General features: G+C 46.1%; 1 protein-coding gene and 1 long non-coding RNA gene across 3 annotated transcripts in view; one reads left to right on the top strand and one right to left on the bottom strand.

The window, feature by feature from the left end:
- Window positions 1-4,852: 4,852 nt before the first annotated feature.
- Window positions 4,853-7,970, bottom strand: LOC147258112 (uncharacterized). Of its 2 annotated transcripts, none has more exons than XR_015116886.1 (5): window positions 7,777-7,970; window positions 7,333-7,671; window positions 6,418-6,564; window positions 5,816-5,874; window positions 4,853-5,139 (listed from the first exon to the last, which is right to left on the bottom strand). It is a non-coding gene; the product is annotated as an uncharacterized LOC147258112 (long non-coding RNA). The 2 variants fall into 2 exon arrangements; XR_015116885.1 differs by having other exon boundaries at window positions 7,768-7,816.
- A 4,101-nt stretch (window positions 7,971-12,071) lies between these two features.
- The window catches only part of lrp5 (low density lipoprotein receptor-related protein 5), a 72,287-nt gene continuing 59,382 nt past the window's right edge, over window positions 12,072-24,976 (top strand). Inside the window, exon 1 of the mRNA XM_086207982.1 lies at window positions 12,072-12,325. Within this exon, the coding sequence (XP_086064108.1) occupies window positions 12,256-12,325 (70 nt within the window). The 5' untranslated portion in view covers window positions 12,072-12,255. The remainder of the gene's footprint in view (window positions 12,326-24,976) is intronic.

Here is a 24,976-nt window from a genome sequence, read left to right as displayed (position 1 = left end):
AGCTATGCTGCAGTAACAGTAGAACATGCTGATCGCAGTCAGTGAGTGTTCTGCTGCTCCACCCTGGCCTCAGGGGTTCTTAAGGAACCACTTGGCCCCTGCATGTGTATGAATAAAAGTCAAAATACTTTTATTGGTGCTGTTTTGGAAGCCAGACGTTTTACTTAGATGGCAAAATGCACCATTTTAAAGTTTAAATGCGTGATAAACACTTTGGCCGGAGAAGTAGTGTTTTCTGAGGTCTCGTTCTTCACACTTCCATTACCTGTGGATTTACGTTCCTGAAGTACGAACTAATGCTGTCTTTATTCTCAAGGACCATCTTGGTACCTTTTCATCCCAAAATACTGAGGCCTGTCCCAAATCCATGTGTAGCTCTCACTCAATATGGCTGCATAGGTACAGTGACCTCGACTCTGCATCCAGGCAGATTCCAAGGATGTTAAGTGTTAATACTGCAAACACGAAGACAGGAAGTAGACAGACTAGAGCGCTGCTCTGGATGTTTCTCATGCCCTGTGGTGGTGGATTCTATCTAAAATGCAATGCATAGAAAAAGAGTAACAAAAATACCTTATAACTTTCTGACCATCCCAAAATTGAAGATATAAATTATTAAAAATCTGTTGGCTTGAGAAAGAAAAGGTGGGAACACTTGTTAAATAGAGATGTGTTTCAGTTTTGGGGTTCAAATTATGGAGTCAACTTGTTGACACCTGTTGGAGCTGTGCAGCTCTGCTGGCATGCTTTTAAATGATCATTGATTACAATGTAAATTGATTCAAATGTCTGACAATGAAGGGTTGTGATTAAGACCAGCCACCCATCATCCATCATCCATCATCTCTCCATGTTCTCCCTCTCCTCCTGTTGAGGGTGGTGGGGGTGGAGCCTATCCCAGCAGCCTTCCCCCTGGACAGGTCACCAGTCCATGGCAGGGCCAACACATAGAGACAGACAACCATTGGCTCTCCCAGCCACGCCTACGGTCAATTTAGAGTCTGTATTAACCTGGTCCCTCTTGATGTCTTTGGACTGTGGAGGAAGCTGGAGTACCAGAGAGAACCCAGCAGGAACAGGGAGAACATGGAGACTCACCCAGAAAGACCCCGTGCTGCAGCCGGGGCTCCACCCACAACCTTCTTGCTGGGGGGCCACAGGGAGGATCACTGCTCCACCGGGCCGCCCCCCATGATTCAGAATATAAAATAGTATTTGTTTTTTCTTTTTCTGATTTTCAGGAGGATGGGCAAGAGTTAGCTTCAGCTTGTTCCTATTCCAAGTTTGTGTGAAATGATCGTTATTTTGAAAATATATACAACAAATATAAACTATACATGATGTCAAATTTAAATGTTAAATCTGAATCTGATTGTCAAATCAAAATATGAATATTAAATGTGTTAAAATCTAAATGATATATCTAAATCAAATTTTAAAACTAATGTTTCAGTTCAATCTAAATATATCGATTTCAATTTTAAAACCAGAGCAGCCGACTACTCAGCACTGATAGAGGAACACAAGAACAACCCAGGTTCCTCTTCAGTCCTGGAGCCAGACTGACAGAGAGCCACAGCTCTGCTGAACCAAGTAGTCCTGTTTCCCTGGGCAGCGAAGAGTTCATGGACTTCTTTAATGACAAAATTCTCCTGATTAGAGAGAAACTTCTTCTCCTGCTGCCATCAGCTGACAACATGGCCCCTAGAACCCAGACCCTTAGAGGCAGCTGGAGGACCAGACACACACTTGGATAGTTTTTCTCCCATCAGCCTTCATGAGCTCAGTTCAATAATGTCCTCCTCCAAACCTCTACCTGTCTCCTAGACCCCATCCCAACTAAGCTGCTCCAAGACTCTCTCCCCTCGTTAGCCCCTCCCTCTTAGATATGATCAATGTGGCGCTGGTATCTGGTTCCGTCCCTCAGTCCTTTAAAGTAGCAGGAATTAAACCCTCCTCAAAAAACAAGCCTGGATCCAGAAGTTCTACCAACTACAGGCCAACATCACATCTTCCTTTTCTCTCCAAGGTTCTGGAGAAAGCAGCTGCTAAACAGCTCTGTGACTTCTCCACAGCAACAGCTGATTGGAGGATTCAGTCAGATTCCAGGTTCATCCTAGCACAGAAACAGAACTAGTCAAAGGTACCAGTGACCTCCTACTGGTACCAGATCAGGGACTGGTCTCTGTGCTGGTCTGATTAGATCTCAGTGCAGCTTTGATACCATTGATCACCATATCCTTCTACAGAGACTGGAACCTGTCACTGGTATTAAAGGAACCACACTAAACTGGTTCAGGTCATATTTACTAGGTCATCTCAGTTGGTACTAGTTCATGATGGTTCCTCTGAGACTACTACAGTCACTTATGGTGTTCCACAAGGCTCTGTGCTTGGACCAGTCCTCTTCACCCTGTACCTGCTTCCTCTAGGTCACATGATCAGGAAACACTCCATTAATGTTCACTGCTATGCAGACGACACTCAGCTGAACTCATCAATGATCCACATGGAACAAACCAGCTGACTGAACTGGAGGCCTGTCTGAAGGACAGGAAACATGGAGGACCATCATTTCCTTTATTAAACTCTGATAAACTGAAGTTCTTGTGCTGGGCCCAAACACCTGAGGACCACCTGATCTGATGAGACAGGTACCCTGGATGGCACCACCCTGGCCCCCAGCACCACCATAAGGAACCTAGGAGTTCTCTTAGACCAGGACCCTTTAACTCCCACATTCAACAAATCTCCAGAACGCCTTCTTCCATCTACGTAACATCGCTAAGATCAGACACATCCTGGCTCAAGAAGATGCAGAGCCTTCAGCTATCAGGCTCCCCTCCTGTGGAACCGTCTCCCAGTTTCAGTCCAGGACCCAGACCCCCTCTCTATGTTTAAGAGCAGACTTAAGACCTCCCTGTTGATCAGGCTTATAGTCAGGACTGCTTAGGCTGGCCCTTAGATCTGCTGCTATAGGCTCAGACTGCTGGGATCTCCCATGATGCACTGGGCTTCTCTCTCCTCCTCCTGTCCTCATACGTGTTACTAACTCCTCTTCTTCTCCCCTCATCCCAGATCCTGGTGCTGCTGGAGGAGGCTCCAGACCTGAAGAGGCTCCAGCTGCCACCCGTAGCTCCACCTGCTCACGTCCCCGTCTGTCCATCAGTCTCTCCTCCTTTCTCTCCCTCTTTATCTCTGTCCCTCTCTTTCCTTCTGAGCAGACCCAGGCTCTATGTGGGGGCAGCCATCTGCCCCGACAAATTGGGGAGAGAGAGACGAAGATGAAGATGGCTCAGGAAAAGGGACAGACAGATGAAGAAAGAGAAACGGACAGAGAAACAGACAGAAAGGGAGAGAGACTATAAGACAGACGCGGACCATGAAAGAGAGAAGCAGATAAACAGAGAGGATGACAGAGGTATGGGGGACGGGGAGACTGGTTTAATAAGTTTGCTCTGGTCTGAATCAATAGATGAGTGGTGGTCCCTCTTCACACTGGCAACGTGTATTGGTGCTCTTTAATGTATTAAAAGCCATGAGACAGCAGCTGCCTGCTTATTGGTCAGAAGTCATGTGGGTTTTGAGGGCAGATTAAGGACAGCAGGACTCCAGGTAACATCTTAAATTCATGTTAGCTTGATCCAGTTTGATGCAGTTGGTGTACTCACATCTGCCCAAATGAACTGCACCAACAGGGTAAATACACCAGTTTGATTCAGTTGGACTAAACAAGATAGATGTGAAAAACACAGATAGACACCACAAACAATAAAGCAGCAGTGCAATAATAATAAACCAACCACACTAATATCATCTACCAGGCCTCTAAGCAAAAAACTCAGCACAACATGCGCTTTAAAGTGCTAGTATTCACACAAACCCAACATTATGCTCATGTTAATGTTCGTACATGAATAGCACTGCTGATACTAAGGGTGTCAGCCTGAGGTTTCTTGTGGTACCTGAACCTTTCTGGAGAGTAAAACTGGACTTTGACAGAGGTTTTATGATGGTCCGGTTACTTCAGGCATCATGGACACTTTGTGGAGAAAGACTTTGTTTACTACTGTAATGAAGCTGTGATGTCTGATGTTGGTCAACAAGTCAATATATCCTCATGATAACTGGAACTGAAGCCATCATCACCTTTCCTCTGGTCACTCACGTTGACATGGAATCTACTTTTGCTTTAAACAAGGAAAAAACCTACAACGTCATGGTTTTGTTCTGGTGATTGAGCTGCTTTTGCTCATGGTGTGGAAAATGGGTTGTTTTCCTTACTCCCAACACACACACACACACACACACACACACACACACACACACACACACACACACACACACGACCAGCACACCCTGAAAGCTAACCACACAAACATTCACAGCATCAATCACAGCAGGAGGCTTTTTAGGTTCTGGGAAAACAAGTTCAAGTTTTAAGAGGGAAAGATGGGAACCATTAAGTGTGAAAACTGTGAGAAAAGAAGTTTGAGGCATCAAAGGATGTTTCACATTACCTTTCCTGAGTCTCACACCAGTTCTAAGGTGATGGTGAGAGGAGGCTGGCTGGCCTCTGGATCTTCAAGGCACTAATGGAAGAATCACAGGAATAAGACCTGTCAAAGCAGCTCGACCTCACTGAGCCAACAGAGCTTCAAGTAAGGGACACAAGCAAAAAATCAACACACTGGAAACACGGGTAACAATCGCTGGCAAAAACACTGCACGCCTAAGGACAAGGTACAGGGAGGTAGGAGAGCGAATGGCAATCAGGTGTGCCCAAGTTGGCCAGCCTCCTGCAGCACACACTGCATCTTAGAAGGGAGGTGAGACAAAGAGCACAGGGAAAAAAAACACAAACACAAACACAAAGACACACAAAAAATGGACCTCTCCCTAACAGACCCCTCCCCTGATGGTGTCCCACCAGGTTTATCCAGGAAGCAGCTGTAAAAGTCTCTCAGCGAGCGAGGATCTGAAGGAAGGACTTGGACACTCAGGAGCATTCCACAGGGCCTGCTAGAGCACAGACAGAGCAAGCAGGGACAAACCCTCTGGTGTCGGCCGGCGTAGAGAGCCACCAGAACCGCTACTGAAGCAAGATGAGAGTCTGGTGAAAACCGGGATGACAGTCCACTTTGGAAGAGAGAGAGAGAGCTACGGTAAAAATCAAAAATATCATCAATGTACACAAACACAAATCTGTTCAACATGTTCTTTAACACATCCACTACAAGAGATCGAAAAACTGCAGGGGCATTTTTTAGACCAACTGGCAGGACCCGACACTCAAAATGAACAATGTGTCCGTTACAAGCTGGTTCTACTCATCCCCTTCACAAATGCTGATGGGTAGTTAGCTTTCTCAGATTGACTTTGGAGCAAAATGACTGCAACACAATAAGCATTAGAAGGAACAGATACTTGTTAAACGGATGTGTCATTCAGTCCCCTGTAGTCCATACAGGAACATAAGGATTTGTCCTTCTTCTCAATGAAGAACAATGCTGTTGCCACTAGAGACGGGGATGGCAAATGAAACCAACCGCGAGCAATTAGTGATGAATTTTCCATAGTCTAAGTAGAGATACTTTAACTGCAGCAGGGTTGATCATTTTCAAGATGGGGAATGGACCAATGATATGAGGAGAGAATTTACAGGATTCCATGGAGGTCAGACTGTTCTCAGTAGACAGTCATACAGACTGATCTGGTTGGTATTGGGGGGGGGGGGCAGCCTCCTATGGCAGTTGGCTTTGTTCTGGGCACTTTGTTGGGAACGTTCAAGAGCCCTTAGGGTCTGGGTCCATACCTCCTTGCAGCAGTGAACGTGGGCTTGGACAGAGGGAACAGCCAACTCCACTTCATGGTCTGGAAACAGTGGAAGTAAGTAACCTAGAGAGGCTTCAAAAGGGGACAGTCCAGGGGCAGAGCAAGGCAGTGTATTGTGTGCATATTCAATCCAAGGCAACACGGAACTTCAGGAAGAGGGGTTAGCAGAGGTCATACAACATAAAGCAACCTCTAACTCTTGATTTGCTCTCTCAGATTAAGCATTGGTCTGAGGATGATAACCAGATGACAGACTGGCTGTAGCCCCTAAAGCCTTGCAAAACTCCCCTCTAAACTTGAGAGAGGAACTGAGAGCCATGGTCAGAGACAATATCAGAGGGGATGCCATGAAGTCTTATAACATGTTCTGTAAGCAGGTCAACTGTTTCCACAGCAGAGAGTAGCTTAGAGAATGTAATTAAGCGGGCTGCTTTAGAAAACCTGTCAACCACTGTAAGTATGACTGAATCACCTTGGAATTCAGGCAGGCCGGTGGCAAAGTTCAAATCAATATGGGGCCAAGGCAGCTAGGAACGGGCAGAGGGTGTAAAAGTTCAGCACAAGCCTGAAGTTGGTCCTTACTGAGGGCGCAGACTGTGGAGGCTGCCACGTATTCCTGGGTGTCTGTCGGTCCATAGTAGGCTACCAGAAATGCCTCTTGAGGACTGCTGAGGTACGGTTGGCACCAGGTTGGCAGGAGAACCAGGTGGTGTGAGCCCTTTGTAGAACCTGGGATCAGACAGAGGTGGGCACAAACAAACAGTTTATTGGACCATTTCCCAGATCAGGTTCCTGAAGTTGGGCATCTTGGACAATCTTTTCAATGCCCCAGGTCACGGCAGCTACCACACGCTCGTCAGGGAGGATCAACTTGAGGGTAGGAACAGACTCCGGGTCAGAATGCTGACGGGAGAGAGCATCAGGACGATATGTAGGGGTGAGGTTGAACCAACTGAAGTAGAGTGCCCATTCAGCCAAACTGGAGTTTCAACCTCTTTGCAGATTCAATGTACACCAAATTCTTATGATCAGTCCAAACGACAAAGAGCTGCTCAACTCCTCCAACCAGCGCTTCCACTCCTCCAAAGCCAACTTGACCACCAGCAACTCAGTTACCCATGTCATAGTTACGCTCTGGTTGAGAGAGACTGGAATGGAAATGTTTGAATGCCCCATTGTGTTTTCTTATGTTTGAACTTTGTGTTGTTTTTATGTTTGCACATTGTTTGAACTTTATGGTCAAGTGACATTTAAGTTTGAGACAGTCATAAGTCTGGAAAACGTCTTGTGTCAGACTTCTTTTTTTCTGTTTCGAAGCGATTGGCTTTCTGCGTTCCTGTTTTTTGAAAGTTTCACACTTAGCAGCTGACAAGAGTCCAAATTCAACTTTTTATGACAGCAGGTTTACATGTTCATATAATCTTAAAAGGAAATCTTAAAGAGAGGTAGGTGTTAATCTGCAGGGCCAAAGAAGTATAAAAGCTCAAGTGACTGTACTCTGGGAGAAGAAGGCACAGGGATGTAGCTGATTGTCAGGACCACAGCGTTGGCTTAATATGGCCCCCACCCATGTCGAAAGCTTCGACTTCAACGATATATTGTGGTGAACAGAGCTTTCAGCTTGAGGAAGGCTTTCTCAGCATCAGGGATCCAACTGAAAGACAGCTTGGGAGACGTGAGACAGGTGAGGGATGCAGTTACTTTACTGTAGTTTAGAATAAACTTCTTGTTGACATTAGCAAACCCCAGGAACAGCTGAAGCTCCTTCCAGTTCTTTGGAGTTGGCCACTCCTCCACTGCTCTGATCTTCTCAGGGTCAGCCTTGAAACTCCCCTCCTGCACAATATAGCCAAAGAATGAGACAGATGTTGCGCGAAACTCATATTTCTCTGCTTTCACAAATAGCATATGCTCCAGTCGTCGGGACAGGACCTTGCGTACATGGAATACGTGTTCTTCCAGGCTGCAGGAGAAAATCAGGATGTCGTCTAGGTAGATACAGACAAACCTGTTCAGAAAGTCTGTCAGTACATCATTCATTAATGCCTGAAATACAGCTGGGGCGTTGGTTAGTCCAAATGGCATGACAAGGTACTCAAAATGTCTCAAAGGTGTGTTGAATGAGATTTTTCCATTCGTCCCCCTCCCTAATGTGCATTTCAATGTCTAGCTTGGACAAAATGGTGGCACGTTGTAGATATTCAAAAGCAGAGCTGATCAGTGGGAGGGATTTTTACTGTGACGTTATTCAAACCTCTGAAGTCAATGCACAGTCTCAAACTCTTGTCCTTCTTGTTGACAAAAAAGAATCCAGCTCCAAGAGGTGAGGAGGAGCGACAGATAATGCCTGCTGCCAACGACTTCATGATGTAGCTTTCCATAGCCTCACGTTCAGGATGGGAAAGTTTGTAGAGCCGGCTGGCAGGAAGAGGGGCTCCTGGCAGCAGCTCAATGGCACAGTCAAGAGGCCTAATCTTCAAGGAACCTGTGTCTCTGGTGTGAGAGGCAGGGACGCTACCAGAGAACTGCAAGGGTGGAAGGATAGTCTATAGCGGCTACAGATGATAGTAAGAGCCGAGGGGGAAGGAGGACAGAGCTTGGCAGAGGTAGGGCTAGATATCTGGGACAGGAGTTGGAGTGAGGAAAACAGCGTACAATTTGCAGGTTGAGGCTGGAGTGGAGCTGGTGAGAGGCAGTGGCAGGCGAGGCAGGTCAGTGGCTGATGTTCTGGACATGCCGGCACAAAGGGTTCGTAACGAACTGGCGACGACTGAAGGGAAGAGCCACTCTTAAACACTCCGGGTAGATTGCAGAGTGTAGGTGAGTGGTTGATTCCTGACTGCCTGCAGGTGCATAGATGAGCGCCACGCCATGCCCCTCACCTGCTCATGCTGACAAAGAAGGGGGGGAGGGGGGGCAGAGGAGGAAAGGAAGCACAACTGCAAACCTGACAAGGAGAGACGTTTTGGGATGTGACGAAGGCGGAGGCTGAGAGAGTTAAGACACACAACAACATTGATAGTAAACTAGAAACTTATAATAACATCTACAGCTACTGAAGCATCAACTTCAGCAGGATATGATCATTAGTACTAGTACTGCTAGTAGTCCTATCACAGATTCACTTTTTTACATATGTGGTTAGATTCAAAACATTTTACAGCCACGCTCAGGTTGCCTCAAGCGCTCTTCATCTTCTTCTTGTCGTTCTCAACATTGAGTGTTCTAGAGACAGCTCTTAAAACGCCCTCCTTCATATTGGCTTGTTGCTTCCTCCACTCCCATACCTGTATGTCCAAACTTCCTCCTTCTAACAGGAGTTGCACCAACAGCTGCAGTGTGTTTGTATCAGTCTGTTATTTACTAAGTTCCTCAGCAACCTGGTTTCAAGCGGCCGATGGGAGGATCTCTTTTCGTTTGACGTCTGATTTCAGCCATTGCTGCTCTTTCTGTCTTAATGCTTCTCATGCAGACTAATGGACGTTTCATCCTTTAACCTTGTCCTGTACTTCAGCACCAATTTATACAAGACATCTCTTGATTTAAGGAAGACAGAAAGTAGAATATTCTTCTGCATTCATTTATTTCACATGGCACCAAATAACTCATCTGAGCCACGGAAAAACAGCAGGAATAAATATAATAAGCCAGTTCTTTGATAACTGAGAAGAGGTGTCAAGAGGTGCGCTTGTTATGTACCCTTTTAAAACTGCAACAGATATTCTAATGACTAAATCTTTGGTCTTATAGTTAAATATTGTAAAACAGATGCCAATGTCGATATCACCAACATAACCTGTGTAGGAGCCATCACGCAGGAATTTTGTGCTCTGATTGTTTGACCTGAGAGTGGTTGACTTCCCTCACTGAGGCCTCAGACTGGCGATAAGCTCACCTGTTCCTTGTTACCCGCCGAGGGAGAAGAGAAAGGTTTCTGTTTCACTCAGCTTTATCACTCCTGAGGCTCTGTCTTTATAGAGTGAAGAGTGTAGACCAACTGGGGGATCATTATTGATATTTGTGGAGAGCGGTGTGAATCAAAGCCAGGCTGGTGGATGGGCTGAGAGAGTACGTTTCATTACAGCATTCCACAGCCGCACTGAGACCGAATGAACAGCGAAGATTCAGCCTGGTTTCTTGTTCTTGATTTATTCAGCGTTTCTTGCTACAGCTCTTGTGCTGCGTTGGTGTAAAGCTTAATCATGTCTAACCATCAACCACTAACTGGATTTATTCAAAACCACAGTGACGATTCCATCAACACAAGAAGCTAGGAAAGCGTGACATGAAATAGGAGAGCAATGACCTAAGTGAGGATAAAATATGAATATACACAAAATTATAACATTGACGCTCGTTAGTTTAGCTATGTGATAAAGAGTCTGGTGTACAAAAGCCAGTCATTGCTGTACTGGTCCCAGTCAGCCTCAGCTGCTCTAGTCCCAGTCCCCAGCACTCCAGCAACCCATGGGCCTACTGTTGTTCCACAGTCTTGTTCTCCTCAGCGTTCAGCTGTTGTTGTTGATGATGATGATGAGTAATGTGGTCTGTGTACCTGCTCCTACTAGTTATAAGGGTTACATCACCAGGATGGACCTGGATCTGAATATTGACAGTTTTAACATAGTAATGAGGCTGCTGCAATTATTCACTTTTCACTAACATGCAATTAAGGGTCAAATAAGGCTGGGGATTATTTTTTCTTGTATTCCATTAAGAAACACATGATCCATCCCACAGAGTTAAGACATTCGTGCATGTCCATCAAAATAAGTTATAAATCTGGTGTTGCCATGATGACACGGAAAAAATCAGCACCTGCCTGCATTGAGTAAAGCAAAAAGATGAGTCTGACAAATGTTCCTACTGGCTGTGAGTGCACATTTCATTCTATAACACCATGGAGTATGTGCTAGCTGCATCTTAGCTGTGTGCTAGCTGCATCTTAGCTGTGTGCTAGCTGCATCTTAGCTGTGTGCTAGCTGCATCTTAGCTGTGTGCTAGCTGCATCTTAGCTGTGTGCTCACCGCGTGATAGCTGTTTGGTAACTGTGCAATAGCTGTGTGCTAGCTGTATGTTAGCTGTGTGATAACTGAGTGCTAACTTTATGTGAGCTTCGTGATAACTGTGTGCTAGCTTTATTTTAGCTGAATAACTGTATGCTAGCTTTATGTTAGCTGCATGATAACTGTGTGCTAGCTTTATGTTAGCTGAATAACTGTATGCTAGCTGCATGATAACTGTGTGATAGCTTTATGTTAGCTGAATAACTGTATGCTAGCTGCATGATAACTGTGTGATAGCTTTATGTTAGCTGAATAACTGTATGCTAGCTGCATGATAACTGTGTGATAGCTTTATGTTAGCTGAATAACTGTATGTTAGCTTTATGTTAGCTGCAAGATAACTGTGTGTTAGTTGCATGTTAGCTGTGTATTACTCAGAACCGGACAGTAACAGGAACAGTTACACAGTATTTGACAAGTAACTCAGAAGTACTTTCCCACTATGGTATTACTTTTCCAATTACTTTCCCACCACTGTTATTGTCCCAGTTACTGCCCCAGTCCTGAGTTTCTGTCCCAGTCCTGAGTTACTGTCCTGATTACTTTCCCACTTCTGTGTGACTATCCCTGTACTGAATTACCTTCCAAGTACATTCCCAGGACTGTGTTACTGTCTCAGTTACTGTCCCGGTACTGTGTTACTGTCCGGAGTTACTGTGTAACTGTCCCAGGACTGAGCTACAGTCCCAGTTACTATCTCGCAACTACGGAACAGTCCCAGTTACTGCCCCAGCACTGTATAACTGTCCCAGTACTGTTACAGTCCCAAATACTTTCCCACTATTGTTGTTTTTCCAGTTACTTTCCCACTTCCGTGTTACTATCCCTGTACTGAATAACCTTCCCAGTACGAACCCAATACTGTGTTACTGTCTCAGTACTAAAAACTATCCCAGTACTGTCCAGTGCGGTGTAACAGGGTTCCCACTGAGACAAACGCCGTGGCAGTACCGTCGGGCAGCAGGTTCGTGGGTGTGTATCGGACCCGGAGAAGCGGAACCACCCGGATAGTCCCGGTTCAGGTCCTGGAGCTGCTGAGCCGCAGCAGTCGGATTGTCTCCGTCCGGCGCGAGCCCAGCTCAGGTCTCTGGCTGTAGTAACGCCAACACTTGCATGGTGCGTTAGCTAAGGTGACGTCATACCACGTCTCACCGTGCGCGAGCTCGACAGTCCAAAGTATAAAGTAGCGCGAGCGCCGTCCTCAACTGCTGAGAAAAGTGGAGTGTATCGAGACGGACACACACACACACACTCACTCACACGGATCTTGTGCCTCTATGCGATCTCGCGGACCTTCTACCTGGGAACGGACCATGGACCGGGACTTGTGGATCTAAAGCTCGGACGACGAGAAATGGTGGCCGGGCCGGCGGCTCCGCCGGCGGCTGTGCTGCTCTGGACTTCCCTCCTGTCGGCGGTTCACGGTACGTTGACTTTTGTTCCCCTTCAGGCGCGCGAACTCCCCGCAGACTCACTTCTACCGACGCTGGACGCACGCGAGCGGGGTCGGGGCCCCGGGGGACCGTCGAGTGTTCGGCTGCTGCTCCAACTTGGGCTTTCTGTCCTGGGGGGGTCCTGTGGGGAAAGTCTGGTAGCGTAGCCGCGCGCACCAGCGGAGGACAGCGCGTCCGTGCCCAGGTGTCCTCGAGCCGTTTTCAACGGTTCCGTCGCATGTTCGTGTTGGGCTGGAAGCGGGTTCGGGTCAGGGTCGGTGTGGTCTGGGCCGGGCCTCAGCCGCGCGGTGTCGGGTGTCAGCTGCACTCGCTCTGCTCTTGTTGTGTTACCGGAGCGGACTTCTGGAACAGGACTTTGGACTCCGGTGTCACCGTTTACTGGCTGAAGTGACCATCGGAGGTGAAGCCGAGGCTTTATGTCGGTTCTCCGGGCCGGGACCGATCATATGGACCCTGGGAGCCGAGTGCAACCCACCTCCCACTTCTCGTGCGGGATGAAGACACAACAGCCAGATCAGAACTGAGCCTGTGACCCTTAGAGCCAGATCAGAACCGAACCTGTTACCCATACAGCCAGATCAGAACCGAACCTGTTATCCTTAGAGCAGGATCAGAACCGAGCATGTTACCCTTACAGCCAGATCAGAACCAGCTTGTTCCAGCAGTCAGAACACCAGTTGTTACACGAGTGCACACCTCAGAACCAGGACAAAATCAGAGATCAGGTTCTATTCAGAAGGTGAAGGTGTGTGTGGGGGTTAGGGGTTAGGGTGTGTGTGTGTGTGTGTGTGTGTGTGTGTGTGTGTGTGTGTGTGTGTGTGTGTGTAATGAGGCCATATTGTGCTTTGAGTTCCCAGAAAAGTTTGATGTTTAACCCCTCCCTCCCTGGTGGCTGCTGCAGGAGTCAGACACCAACATGGAACCTGATCATGAAGCTCTGATGAACATGGAGACGGTTCATGTTTGACCGAGGGCTTTAAAAGTTCACAACCGTGTGTGTGTGTGTGTGTGTGTGTGTGTGTATGTGTGTGTGTCTGTCTGTGTGTGTCTGTCTGTGTGTGTCTCTCTGTGTGTGTGTGTGTCTGTGTGTGTGTCTGTGTGGTGTGTGTGTCTGTGTGTGTTTTTGTGTGTCTGTGTGTGTGTTTGTGTGTGTCTCTGTGTGTGTGTCTCTGTGTGTCTGTGTGTGTGTCTGTCTGTGTGTGTCTCTGTGTCTGTGTGTGTGTGTTTTTGTGTGTCTGTGTGTGTGTGTTTGTGTGTGTCTCTGTGTGTCTGTGTGTGTGTCTCTGTCTGTGTGTGTCTCTGTGTTTGTGTGTATGTGTCTGTGTGTGTGTGGTGTCTGTGTGTGTCTCTGTGTCTGTGTGTGTGTGTCTGTCTTTGTGTGTGTGCATGTGTGTGTCTGTGTGTGTGTCTGTCTGTCTGTGTGTGTGTGTCTGTGTTTATGTGTGTGTGTGTGTGTGTGGTGTCTGTGTGTGGGTGTCTGTCTGTGTGTGTGTCTGTCTTTGTGTGTGTGTCTGTGTGTGTGTTTGTGTGTCTGTGTGTGTGTTTGTGTGTATGTGTGTGTCTCTGTGTCTGTGTGTGGGTGTCTGTCTGTGTGTGTGTCTGTCTGTGTGTGTGTGTCTGTCTGTGTGTGTGTGTCTGTCTGTGTGTGTGTGTGTGTGTGTGTGTGTGTGTGTGTGCAGTATCTGGTCTCTCCAGGCTCTAATCATTAATATATTGATATCAGAAAACTAAACCATGATTGTAATTTTCGCTGTATCTCCACTCTAAGGAGTGAACACATGACAATGGGCCAAACAGATCTGGTAGTACTCTGGTAGCACTCTAGTAGTAGACTTGTAGTACTGTGGTAGTACTCTAGTAGTGGATTTGTAGTACTCTGGTAGTTGTGTGGTTGTATTCTAATAGTACATAAATGGTCGTCTGTAAATGTTGGTCCTCTGGCTTTTAGTGTCGTAGGTGGATCGCTGCTGTGGTTCCTAGAACAGGTCCAGAGTTCTACACAGCAGAACTCAGAACCTTCTAGTTATAGGAGGCAAGAACTGGATGCAGCTCTCAGACTGGAGGAGTGTTCTGACGTTCAGCTCACGAGGACAAAATCATCATCATCACCGCTGCCACCAGCATCACCAGGACTAGAGGGAGGGCAAGAGGTGGAAAAGGAGGGGGAGGCGGAACCAGAACAGAGGAGGGTCCTTCAGCAGGAGCTGGAACTGGCAAGGGCTGAACCTAGGAATTCTTCATGGTTGTAACCCTGCTTCACACACAAGTTGATAGATTTAACTGGAGAACCAACGTCAACATGGTGATTTGATGTTACGAGACTCCTCGTCCGTAAAGGAACATTGACGTTTTAAAAAGACGCGAGGGTGCAAATATCAGGAGATTGTGATCAGAAATACAGAGAATAAATCAGCATTTGTGGTCTTGATTGAGAAACACCGATGCCTGAATAATGTTTTTGGAGTAAAATTCTGAAATTTTAAACACTGAATCAGTTAAATCAACCTCATGATAAACATGGAGATCTGATCAGTGAGAATTTGTAGCCGTAGTTTGCAGTGGCTGTTTTTGCTGAAATGTGTCACTGCACTGAGGATTCAGTCCTGGACAAATCCGACATCTAGCTGGTTAGAGTCAGTGGAGAGAAAAGATGGACTGGCGGATCCACGACTGCCTCCAGCTCAGAGGTTGGAGCGACGTCTTGGTTCAGGTTCTGAAGTTCTGAGTGAAATGAGTGGCTGATGAGTGGGGAGTTTTCAAACTTTTTAAACTTTAGCTCGTTGCTGTTGCTGCATTTGGGTGTGATGAAGATGTCTGTCATGGGTCCAGGTGCCAGTGAAACCACCTCCACCCGGCGGCAGTAGCCGCCTAACGGATCAGTACCAGGATGGCTCACAAAATGCTCTGTTGTTGGCTGAGACGCAGGAGACCCTCACATTAGCTTGATTTCACCTGGACATGTCTCCACAAGGCTGGTAAAGTTGGACACGTTTTAACCATTTCATGGCCAACTGCTTAGTCACCAATGGTACAAACATGGACTTTATAGAAGTATCAAGCTCAAACCTGTACCAGTACTGACCGTCTGTGACCCAACTACTGGCCTGCAGGCGGTAAGTGTCACCACGTTTATCCTGTTTCCTGGTTGAACACAGGTGGCTATTATGGTTAAAGTTCACGGGTAATCTGCGCGAGTATTTAGTCTTGTCTGACTGAGTAGATTAATAAACTGGCTGGTACATATTCCACACAACCATAGTAGCTGATACATTTAGGGCATGTTCCACTGGCCCCAACACGGTACTAACCCTTACCATTGTGGTCCCTGCTCTGCTGGGGTTCCAAGCGAACTGAGCGAGGACTAAAATGTGACGTAACCACATAGCGGGGCTCTGATTGGGTAACTTACCCGTCACATCGTCTACTTCCTATCATCCTGGCCTCGGTGGAATCCTGGTCATGGCTCGGTGAAGTCTCTTATTCTTTTCTTGGGGGTTCTGTTTCACCACGTGAAGCCTCGCCTGTCTGTCCTCCCTCACTTTTAGTTGAAGCAAAAACCCCTGACGAGCAGCAGGCGTCACGCCGCTTCCACGACCTCCATTGTTGTTGTGTTGCACATAAATTACGCTCTCTCGGCTGGTGAGTCCACCCACACTGACGTGGTACCGGTGCTAGTGGGAACGCACCTGTACCGAGCCGTACCGACCCGAGCTGAAGTGAACCTGTGGAAACGCGCCCTAAGATACGAGGCCCACAGCAGTTCTCTGAATGGTGATTATAATCTCAGTAGCATCAGAATGTTTTAAATAACTATGAAAAAAATCTGGGCAGCGCAGTGGAGCAGTGGTCCTCACTGTGGCCCCCCATCACGGGGAGCGCGGAGCATGAGGTCTTTCTGGGTGAGTCTCCATGTTCTCCCTGTTCCTGCTGGGTTCTCTCTGGTACTCCAGCTTCCTCCACAGTCCAAAGACATCAAGAGGGACCAGGTTAATCCAGACTCTAAATTGACCGTAGGCGTGGCTGGGAGAGCCAATGGTTGTCTGTCTCTATGTGTTGGCCCTGCCATGGACTGGTGACCTGTCCAGGGGGGAGGCTGCTGGGATAGGCTCCACCCCCACCACCCTGAACAGGAGAAGAGGGAGAACATGGAGGGATGGAGGATGGATGATGGATGGATGGAGGGATGGATGGATGGAAGTTAGAAGTGGAGAGATGCACTGATTCAAAGCTGAATTCCACCATGATACTGAGCTGCGTGGGGGCAGGGGTCATTCACCATGACAGATACTCAGCAGTAATGGCCATTTGATAATACAAACTTCCCCAGACGCACATGCACAAAGACGCACACTTGTTCATTTGATGTAAGTTTAGGAAAAAGAATATTCGTCTGAAAACAAAGAAAGAGGAGTTGTTTGCAGGTCTGCAGTGCCAACATTTCAGACACCTCCAGCACTACATTGATTGTATTCAGCAGTTCAGGCTACACAAGGAGAAGAAAGTAATGTGAGAACTCGCTAGTTGATTCTGTTTAACCTGACATTTGCTAACGTCCCATCTCTCTCTCTCTCCCTCTCACACACACACAAATACAAGGCCCAATTCCACTGTTTTTGTCTCTTTGTCTAATACCCTTTTCACACTGAAAAACCCGCGTTTGCTCAGCATCAGGGCTCATTCAGGCTTCCAGCAGACGCGGGTCTGAACTCCCGCTGTGAGGCTGCGTGCCTGTGTTTTTCTCTCTCGTACATCATCGCGCTGACCACGTCATCATTACACATAAACGTGGCTGCACCGGCATGACAGCGACACAGACCTAGCTTGTTTTTTGCTGGGGAAAATGCTGTTCTATGGCTGAGAGAGCATAACTGACGACTGTAGATATTTCATTCATTTCATGGGTACTAAAACCTCTTAAAACATGCCAAGTCTTCTTGTTGTTTTGGCCACCACTGTACATACCACCACTGTACAACCACTGTTCAGGGTGGTGGGGGTGGAGCCTATCCCAGCAGCCTTCCCCCTGGACAGGTCACCAGTCCATGGCAGGGCCAACACATAGAGACAGACAACCATTGGCTCTCCCAGCCACGCCTACGGTCAATTTAGAGTCTGGATTAACCTGGTCCCTCTTGATGTCTTTGGACTGTGGAGGAAGCTGGAGTACCAGAGAGAACCCAGCAGGAACAGGGAGAACATGGAGACTCACCCAGAAAGACCCCGTGCTGCAGCCGGGGCCCACCCACAACCTTCTTGCTGGGGGCCACAGTGAGGACCACTGCTCCACCGGGCCGCCTAATTGTTGAAGTACAAACAAGAATACTGTTAAAGGTCTGGACAGAATTCAGTCAGAGAAGTACTGCTGTTAAACCCTACCAAAACCTATCCTTACAGTACACAACACATTTCATTAAATACTGAATCAACATCCTTTATATTGACTGCAGACAAGATTAGAGTAATACCCACTGGAATGGTACATGTGGGTATGTCTGATGAATTGAATTACTCATAAGGTATTTGAGATGTGGCAAAAGAGTATTACGTTTTTACTATGGTCAGCCATCACCTGGCGATAACTCTGTGTCCTAAAGCACAGGCATGTACTGTAATCATCATCAAAACAAAGTTAACTAAACCCTAGAAAGCAGCACGGAGGCCAGAGTCTGAGGAACTCTTCTGTATCTGTGGCTCATGGAGCCTTGCTGCTTGAACACAAAGGACAACTAATCAGACCAAAAGTTCCAAAGGTGACCAGTTTCATTCTTTCATGGTGTTCGGAGTATATGATGGTTTTTCCACCAACCTGTGAAATAATTGCCTTGAACCGGGTTATTATTTCACATCAATAAATACACATGTAGGTTTAAATACCCATATGAATCTACTGTATGTGTAAATATATTGGTAAATACCCATCTAAATGCCCGTGTAAACACCCATGTTAATACCTATGTAAACACCTGTGTAAACAAGTCAGGTCAGTTTTATTCCTGTAGCGCCAAATCACAGCAAAAGTTATCTCATGACACTTTCCAAGTAGAGCAGGTCTAGGACTACACTCCTTCAATGAACCTCCACCCAACAATTCTCCATCAGCAAGCACATCCTGCAACAGCGGCGACCAAAGCCTTCCTTTTAACAGGCAGGAACGTCGAGCAGATCCAGGATCAGTGGGGACGGCCTTCTGCTTTGACCGGTTGGGGGGAAAGAGAGAAGGAGAGCGGGGTAGAGACAAAGACAGAGAATGGAGGTAGACAGAGAGACAGAAGGAAAGACAGGGACAGAGATAAAGAGAGAGAGAAAGGAGGAGAGACTGATGGACAGACAAGGACGTGAGCAGGTGGAGCTACGGGTGGCAGCTGGAGCCTCTTCAGGTCTGGAGCCTCCTCCAGCAGCACCAGGATCTGGGATGAGGGGAGAAGAAGAGGAGTTAGTAACACGTATGAGGACAGGAGGAGGAGAGAGAAGCCCAGTGCATCATGGGAGATCCCCAGCAGTCTGAGCCTATAGCAGCAGATCTAAGGTCCAGCCTAAGCAGTCCTGACTATAAGCCTGATCAACAAGGAGGTCTTAAGTCTGCTCTTAAACAGAGAGGGGGGGTCTGGGTCCTGGACTGAAACTGGGAGACGGTTCCACAGGAGGAGGAGCCTGATAGGGTTAGGGTTCCTTCAGACAGTCACCCAGCCGCCCTGGTTTCCTGACTGCTCGGGAGCTACCGGGGGAGCGCTAGTTGGGGCTAAGCTAAGACGGTCCGCACCAGCTCACGGGGACTGGCTAGCTCTAGCTAGCGCTAATTGTTTGGATCCATCTGTGCGGAGCCGGCGCAGGTCCAATTCTACATTTAACGCACTTATCAGTATCACTAAAGGAGGCTGAGGAGTAAGTGAACATGTGGCCCACTGCTGAAGGCTCTGGCTCCCATTCTACTGTTAGAACCCTAGGAACCAGCAGGAACCCCGCATCCTGGGAGTGAAGGGTTCTAGCTGGATCATAGGGGACGAGGAGCTCTGTCAGGTATGAAGGGGCCTGACTGTTCAGGACTTTGTATGTTAGAAGGAGAATTTTGAATACTATTCTGAATTTGACAGGGAGCCATGCAGAGAAGCCAGTCCAGGAGAGACCTGGTCTCTGCTACCAGTTCTAGTCAACACGCAGGCAGCAGCATTTTGGACCAGCTGGAGAGTCTTTAGGGACTTATTAGTCCAGCCTGGTAGGAGGGAGGTGCAGTAATCCAGCCGGAGTCCTGAGTCTAGAAGAGAGAGAAATGCAGGACCAGACTGTGGTTATCAACATCCTCATGAATACTGAAGTCTCCTCCAATCATGACTTGATCTGATTTAGAACTAAACTGGTAGAAACTCTGAGAATTCAGATCAGAATCCAGAGTCAGGACCAGGAGGACGGTCCTCAATAATCAATCAGAGAGGCTGGAGAGTTTCCAGGCTGGAGGAGACAAACTGAGAATCAGGCTTTCAGATGAATGGAAACTTCTTCTGGTTTGGGATTTATTCCTAAACTGGTGTCAACAATGGCAGCAGCGCCACCTCCTGGGCCAGAGCCTGGAGGAATATGAGTGTTCATGTGACTGGAGGAGTGGATTCATTCAGACTAGCATCCTCATCGTCACCAGCCAGTTTTTAGTGAGACTCAGCAGGTCAACACAACTGTCAGGTATCACTTCATTCACTGGTTCAGTTTTCAGCATCAGAGGTCTGATATTTAATCGTCCTCATTTAATTCTGATATTCTGTTGAGTTAATTTAGTGGTTGAGTTAACTTTGATCAGGTTTTTCTGATTGACTCCTCTACAGTAGAAATGGAGTGAAATAAACTGATGTGGTGGACGGACACAGTCTCTCTGGGGTGTTGGTGGGTAACGTCCCCCTAGTGGACGCGCAGAGAAGCGTGTAAGATGGCAGCTCTGCTTCCTGGTCTGAACTCTGGGTTCTCAGGGTTCTTAATCTATTACAAACTGGGCCATATTTCTAGAGATGAGAGCAGCTCCGTCCAACGTGGGATGGATGCCGTCCCTCCTAATCAGACCAGGTCTCCCCCAGAAAGTTTTTCAATTATCTGTGAAGTCCACTTGGTTTGCTGGACGCCACCTTGACAGCCAGCGGTTGAACGACGACATGCGGCTAAACATGTGGTCGCTGGTCCGGTTAGGCAGGGGTCCAGAGAACACTGCAGGGTCTGACATGTTCTTCGCAAATGTACACACCGACTCAATATTAATTTTTGTGACCTCCGACTGTCGTAGTCGGATGTCATTACCTCCGTTGTGAATAACGATTTTATCGTATTTACATTTACTTTTAGCCAGCAGTTTTAAATTTGACTCGACGTCGCCCCCTCTAGCCCCTGGAATGCACTTGACTATGGTTGCCGGTGTGGCTAATTTCACGTTTCTGAGAATGGAACTTCCTATTACCAGATATGTTTTCTTGGCGGGGGAGAACCTGATAGAGACGTGAAGTGGTGGTTGGTCACTGACAGCAGGCTTCTGCTTCGGACTACGCTTCCTTCAGACAGTCACCCAGCCGCCCTGGTTTCCCGGCCGCTCGGGAGCTGCCAGGGGAGCGCTAGTCGGGGCTCAGCTAAGACAGTCTACACCAGCTCACGGGGACTGGCTAGCTCTAGCTAATTGTTTGGATCCATCGGTGCGGAGCCGGCGCAGGTCCAATTCAACCTCGCTAAGCCTCGTCTCCAACGCTACAAAGAAAGTACATTTAACGCACTTATCAGTACCATTAAAGGAGGCAGAGGAGGAACTGAACAGTGGCCCACTGAGCAGGAGAGAGGAGAGCGAGAGGGGGAGGCCATCGCTAGCTTGGAGTGGAGAGTTTACAGAAGGAAAGACTGTCGCTACAAGACAGACGGTTTTTAAACTTCGGCCAAATAAAGCAAATTGATATGTAGTTTGGGCAGGAAATTAGTCAACGAATGAGGAATTAGCGGGGAGGATCACACTTTAGCTAGCGCAACAAGCAAAGCACTACGTTTAGCAATGCACAAACAGGAAGTGAGGTCACATGCTTACCGCAACGCCGGTAGTATGTAAACACCAATGTAAACATCCATGTTAATACCTGTGTAAACACCAATGTTAGTAACTATGTAAACACCTGTGTAATGACCCATGTTAATAACTATGTAAACACCAATGCAAACACACATATTAATACCTACGTAAACACCAATGTAAACACCCATTTTAGTAACTATGTAAACACCAGTGTAAACACCAGTGTAAACACCCATGTTAATAACTATGTAAACACCAATGTAAACACCCATGTTAATACCTATGTAAATACCCATGTTAATACCTATGTAAACACCAATGTTAATACCTGTGTAACACCTATGTGAACACCAGTGTAAACACCCATGTTAATACCTGTGTAAACACCAGTGTAAACACCCATGTTAATACCTATGAAAACACCCATGTTAATACCTATGTAAACACCCATGTGAACACCAGTGTACGCACCTGCGTTGACACAACACCCATGTTAATACCTGTGTAAACACAAGTGTAAAAACACATTTTAATACCTGTGTAAACACCAGTGTACGCACCTGCGTTTACACAACACCTATGTAAACACCTGTGTAAACACCCATGTAAACACCCATGTGAACACCAGTGTATACACCCATGTTAATACCTGTGTTAACACCAATGTAATCATCCATGTTAATAACTGTGTAAACACCAGTGTAAACACCCATGTCAATTGCGATGTAAACACCAATGTTAATGCCTATGTAAACACCTGTGTAAACACCAGAGCAAACACCCCTGTTAGTATCTGTGTAAACACCCATGTGAACACCATTGTACACACCTGCGTAAACACAACACCCATTTAAATACCTATGTAAACACCCATGTTAATACCTGTGTAAACACCAATGTAAACACCAGTGTAAACACCCATGTTAATACCTGCATAACACCCATGTGAACACCAGTGTAAACACCCATGTTGATCATGATGTAAACCCCAATGTAAAGACCCATGTTAAATAACTATGTAAAGACCAGTTTAAACACCAAGTTAATACCTGTGTTAACACCAATGTAATCATCCATGTTAATAACTGTGTAAACACCCATGTGAACACCAGTGTAAACACCTGTGTAAACACCCATGTTAAGACCTATGTAAACACCTGTGTAAACACCAGTGTAAACACCCATGTTAATATCTTTGTAAACACCTGTGTAAACACCAGTGCAAACACCCATGTCAATATCTGTGTAAACACCCATGTGAACACCAGTGTATGCACCTGCGTAGACACAACACCCATGTTAATACCTATGAAAACACCAGTGTAAACACCCATGTTAATACCTATGTAAACACCCATTTTAATACCTATGTAAACACCCATGTTAATAGCTGTGTAAACACCAATGTAAACACCCATGTTAATACCTGTGTAACCACCAATGTAAACACCCATGTTAATACCTGTGTAACACCCATGTGAACACCAGTGTAAACACCCATGTTAATACCTATGTAACCACCAATGTAAACACCCATGTTAATACCTGTGTAACACCCATGTGAACACCAGTGTAAACACCCATGTTAATACCTATGTAACCACCAATGTAAACACCCATGTTAATACCTGTGTAACACCCATGTGAACACCAGTGTAAACACCCATGTTAATACCTATGTAACCACCAATGTAAACACCAATGTAAACACCAATGTTAATAACTATGTAAACACCAGTGTGAACACAATGTTAATACCTGTGTAAACACCAATGTTAATACCAGTGTAAACACCCATGTTAATACCTGTGTACACACCTGCGTAAACACAACACCCATGTTAATACCTATGTAAACACCCATGTTAATACCTGTGTAAACACCAGTGTAAACACCCATCTTAATACCTATGTAAACACCCATGTTAATACCTATGTAAACATCCATGTAAACACCCATGTTAATACCTATGTAAACACCCATGTTAATAATTATGTAAACACCAGTGTAAACACACATGTTAATACCTGTGTAAACACCAATGTAAACACCCATGTTAATACCTGTGTAACACCCATGTGAACACCAGTGTAAACACCCATGTTAATACCTGTGTAAACACCAGTGTAAACCCCCATGTTAATACCTGTGTAACACCCATGTGAACACCAGTGTAAACACCTACGTAAATACTACACCAATGTTAATATCTATGTAAACATCCATGTTAATACCTATTTAAACATCCATGTTAATACCTATTTAAACACCCATGTTAATACCTATGTAAACACCCATGTTAATACCTGTGTAACACCCATGTGCACACCAGTGTAAACACCCATGTTAATACCTGTGTAACACCCATGTGAACACCAGTGTGATCACCCATGTTAATACCTGTGTAACACCCATGTGAACACCTGTGTAAACACCCATGTTAATAACTATATAAACACCAATGTAAACACCCATGTTAATACCTGTGTAAACACCCGTGTGAACACCTGTGTAAACACCTGTGTAAACACCAATGTAAACACCCATGTTAAGACCTTTGTAAACACCTGTGTAAACACCCATGTTAATATCTGTGTAAACACCCATGTGAACACCAGTGTACACACCTGCGTAAACACAACACCCATGTTAATACCCATGTAAACACCTGTGTAAACACCAGTGTAAACACCCATGTTAATATTTGTGTTAACACCCATGTGAACACCAGTGTAAACACCTGTGTAAACACAACACCCATGTTAATACCTATGTAAACACCCATGTTAATACCTGTGTAACACCCATGTGAATAACAGTGTAAACACCCATGTTAATACCTGTGTAAACACCAATGTAAATACCAGTGTAAACACCCATGTTAATACCTGTGTAACACCCATGTGAACACCAGTGTAAACACACATATTAATACCTGTGTAAACACCTGTGTGTGTGTGTGTGTGTGTGTGTGTGTGTGTGTGTGTGTGTTTGATAGATATGATTACGATTTTTTTTAATTGAATTTGTAGTACTTAGTGCAGCTTGCTAGTTTTCGTCAAGCCCATAAAGATTCACTGTTCTGCTTGATGTTGTGTGACTGATGGATCCATGTGAGTGTTCCGCCTTGTCAAATTCTGGGTATTTTTTTCAGAACAGCCAATAGCTTTTCACACTTGTCTCCATTAGTTTCACTCTATCAGCTGTAAGGCACCGAACTCTCAAGAGCAAGTGCATGACTGTCCTGTGATATTTGACCAAACTCACTGGGCCAATTGATATTTAATTACAATACAGATATTTTCATCATTATATTTCATTAAAGGGAGCAAAGAATCAGTCAGCCTTGAAATATTCAGCTTAGTTTGCAACTATTATTTACAATAGTTCCAGTATAGGAGTTTTAAGTATTAGTAAATACTGTTCAAGTTAAATAGTTGCAAAGTATTTGGGTTGACTACCCCCAGCCTTGCCGATGCATGAGACTGTGGCGCTTCCAGCAGTAGAGGGAGAGAGAAAGACAGGGGGAGAGGGAGAGAGGGGAGAAAGAATGAAAGAGGGAGGGGGACAAAGCAAGAGAGACACATGGGGGG

This window comes from Aulostomus chinensis, chromosome 7, assembly GCF_037954235.1.
Source record: "Aulostomus chinensis isolate RoL2024-O1b breed Wild chromosome 7, RoL_Achi_v1.0, whole genome shotgun sequence".
Taxonomy (NCBI): Eukaryota; Metazoa; Chordata; class Actinopteri; order Syngnathiformes; family Aulostomidae; genus Aulostomus; species Aulostomus chinensis.
This window is presented reverse-complemented; position numbering and strand designations above follow the sequence as displayed.